This window comes from Anopheles moucheti, chromosome 3, assembly GCF_943734755.1.
Source record: "Anopheles moucheti chromosome 3, idAnoMoucSN_F20_07, whole genome shotgun sequence".
NCBI classification, from domain to species: domain Eukaryota; kingdom Metazoa; phylum Arthropoda; class Insecta; order Diptera; family Culicidae; genus Anopheles; species Anopheles moucheti.
Window position 1 is genome coordinate 70,243,482 of NC_069141.1, and position 14,535 is coordinate 70,258,016.

The 14,535-nt window shown below is 43.6% G+C and overlaps 2 protein-coding genes across 5 annotated transcripts; one reads left to right on the forward strand and one right to left on the reverse strand.

Moving 5' to 3' along the window:
• Positions 1-609: 609 nt before the first annotated feature.
• LOC128300376 (23 kDa integral membrane protein-like) lies at positions 610-13,660 on the forward strand. 4 transcript variants are annotated; one of them, XM_053036407.1, is made up of 6 exons: positions 618-804; positions 1,008-1,130; positions 11,061-11,252; positions 11,342-11,509; positions 11,596-11,843; positions 12,283-13,660. In XM_053036407.1, exons 2-6 carry the CDS (start codon positions 1,065-1,067, stop codon positions 12,290-12,292), a joined length of 684 nt encoding a protein of 227 aa, XP_052892367.1. In that variant the 5' UTR covers positions 618-804; positions 1,008-1,064; the 3' UTR covers positions 12,293-13,660. The 4 variants fall into 4 exon arrangements, with proteins under 4 accessions (XP_052892364.1, XP_052892367.1, XP_052892365.1 ...); XM_053036404.1 differs by having other exon boundaries at positions 610-678; positions 11,596-13,660; XM_053036405.1 differs by having other exon boundaries at positions 618-854; positions 11,596-13,660.
• LOC128300378 (oxidoreductase-like domain-containing protein 1) lies at positions 13,640-14,528 on the reverse strand. The gene is made up of 2 exons (XM_053036409.1): positions 14,208-14,528; positions 13,640-14,136 (listed from the first exon to the last, which is right to left on the reverse strand). The coding sequence occupies exons 1-2, from the start codon at positions 14,322-14,324 to the stop codon at positions 13,930-13,932; spliced, it is 324 nt and encodes a 107-aa protein (XP_052892369.1). The 5' UTR covers positions 14,325-14,528; the 3' UTR covers positions 13,640-13,929.
• Between the last annotated feature and the right edge of the window lie 7 nt (positions 14,529-14,535).

Here is a 14,535-nt window from a genome sequence, read left to right on the forward strand (position 1 = left end):
TCCATTTGTAAATATATTTTAACGAAACGAAAACTAAACGAATTGGTCACAAAACATAAAATTCAAGACGGAAACGTTAACAATACACGCTAGAACAATTTCAAATCAAAATTTGATCAGTGCCATGCGTTAAGTGGCTACCCCAATGCGTTAAATTTCATGAAATTACCATTAAGTCACTCCTACTTTACCGTAAAATAAGCAGCCTTAATTTTCCCCACTTCACCGTGCAGTTTTCACATGTTTACATTGCGTCTTTGAGGCATGCTGATTAATTAAGGGAAATTTTCCCTTAATTTACCGCTTAATTAAACGGTAGATTAAGGGAATATCTATCACTGAGCATGCACCACAGGTAGAGTAAATGTTGTGAAACGTTTTAAAATCATTTTAAAAGCATGAATAGCTTAAAAACACTTTTATTATGCACTGTCTGACTGGGGCGGACGTGAGATTCAAATAACATGAATGACAGCCACTAGGCACCCTGTACACTGTTTGACATTTCGAGCTCTCGACGGTTATGTTTCGACTGCCTATGGCTGCAGCTTCATGTTCCACAGAGAAGGACCGTGCTAGGATTGCGTTTCTCACGCATTATTACCTTTGACATCGGTGTGAACGGACGTACGTAGCGTGTGCTCCATCATAGCAGCGTCAATCTTCGCAGATCGTGAGGTGTGTGCGTATGTGACTTCAGCGTTATCATTTATGATAAAGTGCTGTAACGAATAGTGTGAATTATTTATATATCTCTGGGTCCATTGTTTGGGCAGCCAATAACCAATTCGAACCACTAACAAGGTCTGTTTCGTGTCCGTTACAACTCCACACCAGAGTCGGTGCTGCTTGCTGTGAGTGGTGCACATGTGATATCGGCTTGTGTGTGCTGTAATTTGAGCACTTTGTCCCCTCCATCGGTTCTTCCGATTGCTAGTATACGCACCTTCTCTCCCCTTCGTTAATCATCGAGTTCGTTTAGTGACCTGAGATTTTGTGGTTTCTAGCTCTAGCAAACAACGACAACAACACCCCAACAAGGCGAACCAACATTCCGGTACAAAATGGCGCTCAACTGTGGACATTCGACGATAAAGTATCTGCTTTTCATCTTTAACCTGCTGTGCTCGGTAAGTGCGACTTTTGTTTTCGATGCGAAATAAGAAACACATTTCTTCAAGCACGTGTTAAAAAGCACCACTTTTCTACGGTCCTATGAGATCATCGGGTACGACGACATCTAAAAGTCGCATATACGATGTGGTATGATAAAAGGGAAAGTGTTCTCTAGACCTGTTTCCCTTCGAATCCACCACAGCTGTATAACCATTGGTGGCAGAGCGCGTCGAAGCATGTAATCGTGAACCGTAGAGGCTAAAAAACTGCTGCACCGTGCTTAAAACTTTACCACCAGGCCCCAAAACAACCGGCGTGTGTGTGCTTGTTTGGTGGCGTTCCTGGGCTACCAGCCCCCCAATTTAAATGCTGAGTTTCGTCCCACCTTTTCTGACCGAACTTCTGTGTGTGAGGTTATATTTAGCAACCCAACAGGTCATGTTTCAGTTCGAATCGCGCGCGCGTTTCCTGCCTTCCTTGTGTGTTCAAGCAACCTCTGGGATACGGATATATGAATCACATTATATTTCAACGCGCGTACACACAAGCGCGTATAGAGAGATTCTTAAGCGAGTTAAGAAAAACAAGAACGCTCCTTTGTTTGTAACAATCCGTGGTAAGATTTTCCTGCCCGGTTTCTGATGCCTGCTTACCGGGCCAGCATATCGAATAAACCGATGCGTAAATACAATTCCCCATCGTGTTGCAGTGCTGCTGCTGTTGGCTGCTGGTGTGTGTTTCTTCGGACCCTTGGATTTACCTTCCCTGTCTGATCTTTTCCCAAGCAAAGGGAGAAAATAAGCGAAAGGAAATTGCGCGTTCCCTTTTGTTTGACGGAGAAAAAAAAAGCCAGAGCCAACTGAGATTGTGGCCTTTTTTTTGGACATTAAACGCACACAACTATCATAATGTCGTTCAGAGGAGACCAAAACGGAAGATCTTCGATACGACGAGACGCGACCAATTTGTTTTTAAAGACTCGGAGGTTATTTTACCAGAATATGGACATTTAGTTCCAAGGACAATTTGTGGAAAATGAACACTAATACTCCAATATTCTGCTTTGCTAATTGAATTGATATTATTCTCGTTATAGCACGAAACAGCAATCGTTGAAATGAGAACTTCGATTCGAGGAATGAAGCGAAATACGAACCATGCATTTCCGTGTTTAGTCTGATAAGATTCTACTGAACATTGTGTTTACACCGGATGCACGAACTCAATACGGGTTTCACTTGAACAACATGCCAATAGCTGGAGTTAATTTGACCAATGCACGTTGAAGATGCAGGCTGCTCCTTAAAATATGGTTTCTAGCAGAAATTTGGAGGTGTAACAGTGTTAGAGTCTTTTGGACAATATTGTAGAACAACATCATCGCAACTGTGTTCTTGATGCGGACAGCTTTTGCAATAGATTAAGAACGCATTACGGTCAGGAATGCTGGATCGGTAAGAGCAAACTAGAGCAACTGCATTTTCTATTTCAAAAGTTTTATTGCCTTCAGCAAATCAATCGAATCCAGCGATAATATGAACTTGGTGGTCACCTATTTCAACATTCCTTATTGAAGTAGACATGCGGACACAGGGTTTAACCTTGCTAATTCCAACACGTACGCACGGACTAACCCATTGCCGTATTCCATAAAGGATTCGCGAAGGACAAGCAGCTAAAAGAAAACAAAATAACCGCTCTCGGTATCTATAACGTACGCCAGATGGCGATTGTCGTCATTGTATTTGCCAAGTTATGTAGTGGTGGGTAAGTGTTGTTTACTGTGCGATAAGGCAAAAAATAGGGTGCGATAATTTTCATACCGGCGTTTGGGAGTTTTCCCCCTTATTAACATGTTCTTCTTTGTGTATCGTAGAAGCTCGAATTTCTGCGAGCGGCACCCACATTCAGACGGGAATGCCGCGCTTATGGAATATTGGTTGCGCCTGCACCCCGTGTTGAAAACGTTGCGGGCGTAGTCACTTTTTGTCGTCGAATCTCAACAGTGCGTTCCCCATTTTGTTACGAGCGCGCAGTCAGAGCCAGTAAACATAGCGTAGGAATAAAGCGAACCGCGCACAATCCAGTGCCAGGGGTGCAAAGGTGTGTGTCGCGTTCAGCCGCTGAGCTCTTATGCTGGAATGCTTTTGGCGTGTTGTATTTATGGCCTGACAAACACACTTACATAAACAGACTGCGCAGACGCACACAACCTATCAGCGCGGTTCGGTTGTTCCGTACTCCCTGTCCGGCTGATACCTTCTCAAGCCCTTTAGGAGTTGCTTCTTCTGCTCAAGGCCTTGGCACCGTCAGGGAAGTAACAGCATGCTGTGCTACTTTCTGTTGAAAATTGAAATTTCTACCCATTATCCAGTCTTTATTGTCGCGCAAACAGCGCCCAGACATCTCGCGTTACATTGTGCTGAATTCGGTAATCCATTATGGCCCCTTTTCAAATATATTTCTCAAGTTGCGATCGTTTCCTATCGCCGTCAGCGGTATTTTTTATTTGTTAGATTACTTTAAAGTATGCTACAGTGTGTCACAACATTGTAAAGGCTTGCTTAGAATTGCCTGTTTCGATGTTAGAGTCTCTCATGCACGCAGGATGACCTCATCCATTGATTTGGTTGTTTATTTTAAATTGGCGCCCTGCAAATTGTCTGGCCCATTTTGCGTTTCGCGATACGAAAGAAGCAACAGGTCTCTATCGTTTCTTCATTTTGTAGATTTGTCAGTTCGACAAAGGATGAAGTTTTCGTAGCATTTCTTCTGCGGTCTCCCAAGAATAAGTCATTTTTCTTGCTGTACACTGAGTCAGTGTACCATCAGTCCGTAAAGTTGGTCTTATCGGTACGTAAACTTTCGTAGCCTGCCACCTTTTTCTGTTGATAATCGTGTCCCTACTATAGTGAGCAATTGCGCTTATCGACACGAGTATTGAACCCCGAGTATGGTTGGTGTTTGTCGTCAATTTCTCAAGTGCATGTTTTAACTGGGTACGGAGCTTTCTTAGAATGTAAATTAAGTCCGCAAGACGGATAAAATAATTAACTCTTGCAAGGGTTATGCGCAACAAAGCATGACAATGTTCATTCGCTGTGGGTTTTAATAATTTCAATGCCCAACGCTTAAGATCGCAAGTCTCTTGCCATATTCTCATGCATTCACTTAATGTATTGTGTATATTTTAGGATAATTTGGATTACCACTCTACTATTCCATAATAACAAACCCTTCGGAACTATAAAAGCTAACCGCGAATCGGATATACTCGGCCTTCCCTCATTTCTTTTGCCGCATTTCGATGAATGTAAACAAATGCTCCACATTTCATTTCCACCCCAAAACGTGTGGAGTGCGGAGGACAAAACAATGCAAAGAGATCTTATGACGGACGCACACAGAAACGGCTAACGATTTGTAAACAATTTTAGGCCATCGTATGTGTATCGGCATGCATGCCCTGGCATGTGGCTTTGTTGTTAAAGATCGTTAAAAATTGTATCCCTTGGAGAGCAGAACAATAACTCAACCGGAATGTGTGCGAGTAATCGTCACGATCGAGAATAAATGGACAGTTTTGTGCGTTTGTTTATTTTGAAACTTTGTATTGGGAAGTACGTGAAAGTGGCTTCATATACATTATTCCCTTTACATGTTGCTGGTATACGTTGACATAATTTTAATGTACATGGAAGGAAACAAGTGTGTTTTAGGAAATTGTCTCGGAGGAAAGCATATCGGTTGACTCATTGTGTTTGTAAAACTTTTTATGAACACTGCCTAGCATTAGTGGACTTTGGGCACTTGCTGCTTCAACAGAATATTCCACTAAAAGAAGCATGAAGGGCGGGTTGTTCAGTGTCATTCGCATGATTCGCATCATGAGAACTAAAAATGTTTCAGTAAGGGTTGTGTGATATTTTTACCAACATTAGTTGCATTCAGAACCACCTAACACGTCCCTTCGAGAGAGGCGTAACTGTGATAAGGTGTAAGGCTTACCAAATGTATCACCAATGTACCCGGGTATCTTATCAATAAGCAACATGCCTAGGTGTCGATAAGATGAGTCAACCTTGCGTAACATGCCACTTGTCATAATTCCACAAAAAAAAAAACAATTGTACCTACCACTGAGCTTCAAGTGATTGGAGAGAAAAATATCTGCTAGGGCGTGTGTGGCCAGAAGTATTGATTAAATGAATCAGTGGAATTTTGATTGCAATCCAATTCCTCTTCCACTTGCAATTTGCGGGCGCAGATGAAATGTAAATATTTATTCTTTCTTTTCGCTTGTTAAAGTTACAGCGCCATCTCGGTTCGGTGCAAAAGCTTGGGAAATTATTTTCACATAAACCAATTTCACGTTCCTCACGATCGAATAAATAAACAGACCCACTAAATACGGTGAACAGAACAGTATTCGATGTTGGATCTGTTTTTATGAGTGCGATAGAGGTTGTAACCCAGGATGTGCATCAATTGCTCACTGATAAGATTAGTCATATACCTAGTAGTAACCCACGAAGCAATCGTGCGCAAGATCGATTGTTTGTTGCGAAAAAAATCGAGGAAATAAGGCAATCATCAACATTGGGTTGATGACGCGTGCTGCATATAACAGCAGCTGGTCTGACTGACAACCGTGTCGAGAGCCTCGGGAATGTTTCAAATTTATTAACACTTCCTTTTTGCAATTTGAAGGCCCCTTGTTTATCGTGCCTGGTACAGATTTAATTGGTTTTAATTTTTTCTTTCTGCTCCTCCATTTTAGCATGTAACGAAAATGAACAGCAGCTATTCTATTTCCGCCCCAAGGTCGTGCAACTTGGAGGATCGGTTCAGGTCACGCACCGTCTCGGATAGAAGACCCCAACCGATTCCCGCGAGACCATGAGGATGACATATTGGGTTTCGGTGCGTTTGCGAAACGAGCGCTCGATACGGTGCTAGATATGGCGGTTTCCGCTTTTGAAACTCGCGTTCTCTCGAGCACAAGCGGCAACGTCGGTTACTTCAATGTCATTTGGGCACGAACTGTATGAATCACCTGTTTACTTGTTCGGTTGCGCTAGTGCAATTGCTTCGATCATTGCTTGCGCGATCACTCAAACCAATGTCAGGCGCATTTGATCAGCGACGGTGGACGCATGAAAATGACTTGTGTGCGTGTCAGGCTGATTCTGGGACAAGAGCAAACAGTGTAGTTAGTTGTCGATGGTTCGCTGAGTGTGCGCCACCACGCTTGTTTACCTTTGATGATCCATCCCATTCTGCTTGGGATGACGTACCACCGTCATCCCGGAAGACGTGGGAAGTTGCTGGAAATTGGAACTGTTTCATCGGAATGACATATGGCACGTATGTATATACTGCAGCAACGCCTAGTTCCTCCAACATTGCCCGTTCGCTGCCCATCAGAAAACCCCCAAGAGGGGTGAGAATTGGTCACGTGTATGTGTTTGGGGGTTACACTATCGATTCAGAATTTGCAAATGGCGGGCGGACTGCAAGATAGGCTGAGAGCAATCGTACACAAACACACATGAATACAGAGGAACGCAAACAGAACGCCACGGTGCGCGCGATCGCTGTTACGGGTGGCTGCACTCTACTGTTTGAAAACTACAGGTGAACCCCCAATGAGGTTGGTGAGGTTTACTGCGATAGTCACTATAACCTCACTGGGTGCAGTAGTATCAACCTCGGAATCGGCATCGTATTGCGGCCTAAACGTGGCGTTGTGCGAAAAGTTTATGGAACTAGAACGCCTTCGTGTCAAGGGGAAAGAAGCAATAAGTACAACATGATGATCGTCGTCTCAGCACGAACGCCTGTTTGATCTCGCAACACACAAGCGAACCGGAGCCATGTTTGGCTCAGACTGCGTGTTCGATCATTCGTATAGCAAATGGGGGAGAAAACAAACTGAAGCGGGAAAGCTTGAAGCGACACTATGAAAACATTCCAATTGCGCATTTGAAAAATATTTGAGACCTAGAGAACACGACATTTTTGTTTTACTAAAACCATCTGGAGCTAGTAATATCTCCAAGAAGTTGTTCGGGGGCGTCTTATTTACCAGCTAGAACTGGTAACCAACACCCACATACTTTCAGTTCCCCGATACATGGTCGCGTTACCAATCGGAAAATGGATGTTACTGCGCGCGTGTAGGTGAAACTCTATCGTGTTTAATTTACGCTCACTCTACTGAGACACCAGACTACAAATTTCTGGACCCGTCATTAGGTCATTATTCCATTTCCATTCTTCGTGCAGCAGTAGGGTGATACAGCTTTTCTTGTCCACATCATACCCTTCCAATCGCAACCACATTTACGCTTGGTGTGGCATTTGAAATCGACAAAAAAAAAACACCACACTCTTGCCATGACCCTCACAGGGGGACTATCCTCTACTATCCCTATGCTGCCTTTTCGGGGTAGGTTGAGCGTATAATCCGCTTTTGGTTACGATTTAGCGAGCATAAACCACTCATTTGATGAGCTGTTTTTGTTTGCATTTCGTCGGTGCTCTATTTTACCGTTTTCCCCCAAATAGGCAGGGCCCTCCGACCCTTATTGATACAATATTTATTAATTTTGTCCAATAATTCACACTGATCACAACGCGCACCTCAGAACATTTTGGGGCCCTCACTATGAAATAAATGACCGATCGTGACGGGGCATGAATATTCACGACCTAGATTTTAGTTGAGTGAGGAGAGAACCGTCTTTGCTTTGCTGCCAACTGTGTCAGCGCCTGCCAAAGCATGAATCAGAGGAATAGAATTTAGCGTGGGAAAAGCTATCTGTTGATTGGAGAGACTATTTCTTACGTACACGCAGAAAAAAAAACGCAACTGCTGTGCGTTAAGGTTCATGGCCGTTTTCGCACTTCTCATGGTTTCACCTTCAATCAACCCAGTGAAGTTGTTCTCCATTATGGTGCGTTTTATTTGTGGCTTGCGGTGATTAGTCACGTGGTGGGGGGGGGGCGGCCAGTGTGCTGTTCCGGTGGATTTCATTTTCCCGCCAAAGTTGTGTCCCTGTGTCTGCTGCAACAACAGCACAGGAAATGGTTTGTTCTTCTTCGATTCTGGCAGCAAGTGGGATAAAAGGAGGTCAGTTTATTTAGCCCTGTTGGTGGTGGCACACCCGATATCGGCCAGGAAATTTTGGTTCGGTTAGAAGTCTCGATCCCTTGTACACTGCGCTTGACAAGAAGGGTGTTCGATATCGATTAATAGGACAAGTTATTGTTGTCTCCATTTAATATTTGAAATGAGTGACAGCATTATTGACTAACCCTCTCCAATGCCTTGCAGTACCACTAATGTATGAGAGGGTAAATGTGGCGCGAATGTCCTGACCTGCATACTAATGGTAGCTATTCTGTGCACAGTTGTAATTGTTCTTCGACCCCTGCCTCTCTTGTCCATGGAAATTGTGCGTGTGTGGTGCGATCACGAATGGACCATCGTGCACGATGGCGATATTACCAGTATGCCATGGCCAAGGTCAGTGTGTCCAGTGACTCCTACAACCGAGAGTGTACTCCCGCGCGGACTACTATATGGACTTACGCTAATATGTGTTCTGAGCGCGAATGCAATGCGCAACAAACATCCCATTTGCGTGATTTTTGTTTATCTTGATACGAACAATCAACTAGTCCACGTATTACTGGAGCTTGTCGATAGGAAAAAAAAGATGAAATGGAATCACGTCTCCCCCCCTTACAACACAAAAACCACACCGGCCTATTGCTGCAGCGGTAGGAAATACGATATATGCAAGTGTGAAAAATAAATACACGCCTTGCCCGAGACGCGAGAAACCTTGTCGGATTGATGGGCGATTGTGTGTGCTGCTGCTATTATTGCCTGGTGTTGACCATGGTTGAGCTTGTGGCTGACACACTCTCTCGGCCAGGATGACATCATGTGTCGGCTTTTGCCGTTGGTGGTGTACTGCGACTTGTGTCGGTATGTAAATGAGACTGGTGACGACGATGACGATGGGTCACCAAGCTCCATCAATTTGTCATGTGGCCTCTGATAGGGCGCAAAATGAAATGACCAGTTTGGAATCTTTTGCTAAATTGAAGTCTTCGCCGATATTTGTGGGAATCCTCCGACCCAAAATTCTTCGTTGAAGATATCTCACTGAGGGGGTGGGTGTGGTGGACGATCGACGGAAGGAAGATGCTGGTCTGTGTGGGCACATGTGTAACTATGCGGCATCTTTGTAAAGCTTGACCGGATGCGGTAGTCATAAACATTTTTCAACGCGCTACGATATTGGCTAGTAAAGTATTTTACAGTTTTATTTGTTTCTGTCGAATATAGAAAATAGTGCTTAAAAACAAATGGGAATGTTCTTACTCATCACACTTATTTTGCCTTCTGATTTCGTGGCATGCAATATCCCAACACATAAAATCCGCCTGGAGCACACACAACACAACGCGCCACCACACGTGCGCGCAGACGCTCAATCTTTCCGGTCGCGAATTCGAAGTAGTACGACTCTTTTACATCCCTTCTTCCGGCCACAATCAATCTGGAAACCGTAGTACTCTCCTCTATCCATCTGCATCAAACTTTCGATAGTTGGCCGTGAGAGAGTGGCGTGGACCGGGGGAGTTTCTTCGTCTTGTGCAAATTCCCTCTCGTGGCTTCGGGGCCCCAAAACGGCGTAATTGCTATTGCGCCCAAACACTCCCCTTGCTTCTTCCGTATGGACGCGACACCATGTCGGGTATGCCGTTGCTGCATCCCTCCACCCACAGAATCGTGGCACCATTGGGTTTGTTTTTGGAAAAGGGATGAGCCGGGAGAGGGCAGGGGATGAAGCAAAGCGGTACCGGGGAATTAAGGATATGGCGACGGAGTTCTGCTTCGTTTTGCTGTGCTTGTTATTGCTGCTGCCGAGGGCAGAGAGCATATTTAAGGGGTTGTGCCCGTGTCAACAGCGATGTGGTGCTGCTGGGCGCGCTATGGTCGTGTGATTCGTCTTTGACGAATTCCGTAACGTATCCGGGATGGATAAGCGAGAAGCGAAGAATATTCAAAGTAGAGAAAGGCTCCAATAGTAACAGTCTCTTTCCCCGCAAGCATATCAAACAAGTATCTGTTTGTTGTGGGTGTGTGCTAGTGAAGTGTGATAGTGTAGAGAACGAATGATCTAATCAGGAAGTCATTCCCGATGCAAACAGGGAGAAAAGAATGATCGATCGATCGAAAACCGATTGGCATTGGAGCCCTTGAGGGAGCGATATTCAATTCCCTGTACTGGTCATTATCCTTCTCAGTCTTCAAATGCTTGGAATTTTAACTGCCAAAAATGCAAGTTTCTACATGAAAAGCTTTATCACATTACGATAACTCTATAACTCGATAACGATAGAGAAATAAGGAAAAGAGTTATTCGATATTCGATGTATGCCTAACTTTGCAGCGTTTTTTTTTACATTTTCGCTTCCTTTCCCTCCGTGGTATGAATCATGCAAACGAAAAAAACAAATGACATGAAAAGATAAAAGTTAATTTTGGGTGAACTTTTCTTATCTTGTGTACGTGTGCACACATGTCAGTGATTGATGTAGATAGCCCCCGAATCAGTTAAATAAATGCTGATATTGCCGGTCCAAATACATTCGTTGATAAGCTCACGGGCGCATATGTGGCAGAGCTGCTGATTTAAGATTGTTCTCAGTTGAGATTTTTGCTTCGAGGATTTGTTTTTGATGTAGCAGCAGCATATATGGGCTCAACACTTACCAGTTTACTGAGGCAACACAACGAATGGACCCAACATGAAGATTACTTTCATTAGAAGTAGTAACATTATTCTTATAACGTACAGTGTAATATGTGTCTATTTCTAATTCGATATATATTCTTTCTCTCCTTGTTTAACATAACACAGCTGTGCGGTATTGCGCTGATCGTGATCGGTGCCGTATCGTTGGTAAAACTAGAGGAACTGCGCGAGATCAGCGATGAGTACAACATCGTCGCACCGTCCATCCTGCTGATCGTCTTCGGCTCGATCGTGTTTGTGATCTCATTCTTCGGATGCTGTGGTGCTATTCGCGAATCGTACTGCATGACCTCGACCGTAAGTAATTGTCGATTCTTAAGTGGTTTAGTCAACTCAATTCTAATTCCAATTTTATCTCCTCTCTCTCCACTCCCGGAACCCAACAGTATAGCTTCTTCCTAATCCTGCTCGTGATCGCCCAGATCGTGATCGCTGTGTTGGTATTTGTGTTCGTCGGTGATGTGACCACTGCCATCAAGAAGGGCTTTGAGCGTGTATTCCAAAACCGCGACAGCCCGGTTAATGCCGATTTGATCAACTCGATCCAGCAGAACGTAAGCCTAGTTTATGCTCGCATTGCACTGCGCGCGCTTTAAAGCTCCTGAAAAGCACTAATTTCTTATTCTTACACTTTTTGCAGTTGCAATGCTGCGGCAAGTCAAGCTTCCTGGACTACGGTCTTTCGTTCCCGCAGTCGTGCTGCAGCACCGGTGGAACTGCACCGGCGTGCGTTCCATTTGCCCGTGGCTGTTTGGGCCGACTGTCCGAGTTCCTGGACAGTGCCGGTAACATTGTTGCCTGGGTGTCGCTCGGTGTGGCCGCCGTCGAGCTGGTCGGTCTCATCTCGGCCTGCTGTCTGGCCAACGCTATCCGCAACCAGCAGAGAAGGTCTGGATATTAGATTGATCCTCCTGATCCTTCCTATCTACCACCCCTCGCCCAACCACGTATTGTGTTTCACACCCATATTCATCCGGCATTTCCTCCTCATCTTTATCCTTCCACCAAACACAAACCAAAGTTCCATGGGGAGATGAGCGCGGAGGGAATGTGTATTGGCGCCTGTTATTCGCGCATACCCTTTACTCGGTATTAATTTGAAACGCGTATAACCTACTACTATTACCACCTACTAACAGTGTGTCCTGCATGTACTGAACAATCATTAAGATAACGAAACGAAAACTAAAACCTCTTCCTAATATCTCTACTCTGCCATCATGATTTTTCTTCCTATCCGGGAAGTGCAAACCATTTCATCTAATGCATTATTTTGTGTTTTTATTTTTTGTCATGTTCTTCCGTCCCGTTTTTCTTACCAATATAGATACAGCTAAAAAGTGTTCGCTACTATATGCTTTTTAGTAGCTTGTTGGGTGGGTGGTGTGTGTCGTCCGTCTTATTATATGGCAGTGCCGGAAGAAGGAAATGAAACCGCGAAAATATGATGCTTTCTTCAAGTTAGTAACCAGAATAGGGAGATAAGTTTGGGATTTAAGACAAACGGCGGGAACATTATGTGTTGTGTGTTTGTTGTGTGTACACCAATGCACACGAGGACGTTTGTGATGTCATTGGGGTTGCGGTTTAATGTCCTTTATGCAAAATCCTAGACAACGGTGCAATTAATCGCGCAACAGAGGAACGCAACGAAGGACAACTCTTGAGCACAATTCATTCACGCAATGAAGACAAATCAGTTATCGTCTGTTCTTATTTGTTGCAAAGAACAACAAACACGCGAATATCGTCACAAGTGCCGCCCCAAAAGGAAACCTCATCACCACCACCGACACACCACGTCAGCCATCACCCATAGGGACGTCAGAGGATCAGCGTGGATCGTTCAATCTGCCGGTGTGTGTGTGTGTGTGCCACAAGTACGCGAAACTACAAACACACAACTATACAAATATGTTCCCGTGTGTTGGGTGCGTGTAAATCGTTGATCCTTCTTGAACTTGCTACTACATGTTGTATTTTTTCTATGTTTGCACAAGAAAGGGCTTTTTCGCTGTTGATGCTACACATCACTTGCAAATCGCATATACTTATCTATTTTTGGCTTTCTGTTCACAAACGAGAGAGTGTGCCGCATATGTAGGTTGCTTATCAACACCAACTGGTCTATATGGTTGCTTTAAATTCTTTCCGAACTTCGAATATTCCCGAGTGTGTACGGTAATGTGCAAAACATGTAATGTATGTAATGTGTGGGTCTGTTAGGGCAAGGGAGAAACACACGACCGTTAGCATGTAAGGCAAATCTCCATCCTCATTGAACTATATATATGGCATAACGACAAGGAAATTCGAACGAATTCAAATGAAATTTACAAATAACACACGTTAATGGACCTATAGCGTTTGCTGTTGATAGAAAGGGAAATTTTTCACACATTTATAATGTTTATAACCAAAAGGAAGAACTTACAATCGGTTTTTGCAACTGCAAAAGGCAAAGTTTATATTATAATTTTTGTATCAAACACATCTCCAGCTCTTGAACAGAACAATTCATGTACTTTCAGTGAAGTATTTCTCGCCAGGAGAGAGAACTGTTGAATTTGACCAACAAAAGGCAGTTAATAATATATACATATATGAAGAATCTTCTGTCGTTAAAATAGAGGGTGTGTGTCTGTCTCGTAGAAAATGTGTGGGAGCAGTTTGTTTTCTATGGTTTCGGGCATTATTTACTTTCACTGCTTTGGTTTGTTTTTGGTTCGTTTTTAAACTGTAGTTAATGGTCAGTTTTCCTTTGTTTCTCTGTTGAATGTTTTGTGGGCTCATCTCATCGATCAAGAAAGAAAAAAATTGCTTTCTCTGTTGATTGACACTTACTTATAACAATAAATTAAAAACGTCTGCTCTGGGTAAGTATTTCATGCGTCTATTTGCTAAATAACGTCAAAATTTACACTTCGAATAGAACAATTACTATAACTACAACAGGAGCTGTCTCGGTTTCCTCTCACGAAGGATCCGTTTTGGTCGATTGTATGTTTTGTAGCTCAATTTTTAAAAACATTTTCAAGCTCGGATCGGCGATCTTTGCCAGCACAATTTCGCGTGCCTTTTCACCCCCATCGTCTAGTATTTTGGTCAGATCTGCAGCATACTGAATCCAAACACAATTCTGGCAACCGGACATGCAGCATGTGGTGGGCTCAGGTGGAAGCTAAAAATGGAAATCGAAATTGATTAGAACTATTGCCCCCTTATGGATGTAAAATGTTTCTTGATCGTTACCTCCGGTACAATGTTATCTTTTACCGACCCATTAGGTCCATTTGAACTAGAGCAAAAGCGGTAAGCAGCATTTCTCACTTGAACGTTGCGGATTGTATTCAGTATAACGCAATTCATCGTTTGCACCTTGCACCCGGAAAGGCAAGGCGACTCGTACCGTACCGACTATATGGAAGCGATCTGATAATAACACTTTTTACTGAATGATTCTGACTTCTACTCGGTACAGTAGCTATTGCAATATACTTTGGAACTCTCAAACCGTTTGAAAAGAAGCATAATTTGGATTGAAAACAAACAATCTTCCTATCAGCTGCTTTCTATTTAC

Coding starts and splice junctions, on each gene's coding strand:
- LOC128300376 (XM_053036404.1), top strand. CDS start 1,065: ATGGCGCTCAACTGTGGACATTCGACGATAAAGTATCTGCTTTTCATC. Junction 11,253..11,341: donor CGTACTGCATGACCTCGACC/GTAAGTAATTGT, acceptor GGAACCCAACAG/TATAGCTTCTTCCTAATCCT. Junction 11,510..11,595: donor TCAACTCGATCCAGCAGAAC/GTAAGCCTAGTT, acceptor CACTTTTTGCAG/TTGCAATGCTGCGGCAAGTC.
- LOC128300378 (XM_053036409.1), bottom strand. CDS start 14,324: ATGAATTGCGTTATACTGAATACAATCCGCAACGTTCAAGTGAGAAAT. Junction 14,137..14,207: donor AAGATAACATTGTACCGGAG/GTAACGATCAAG, acceptor TTCCATTTTTAG/CTTCCACCTGAGCCCACCAC.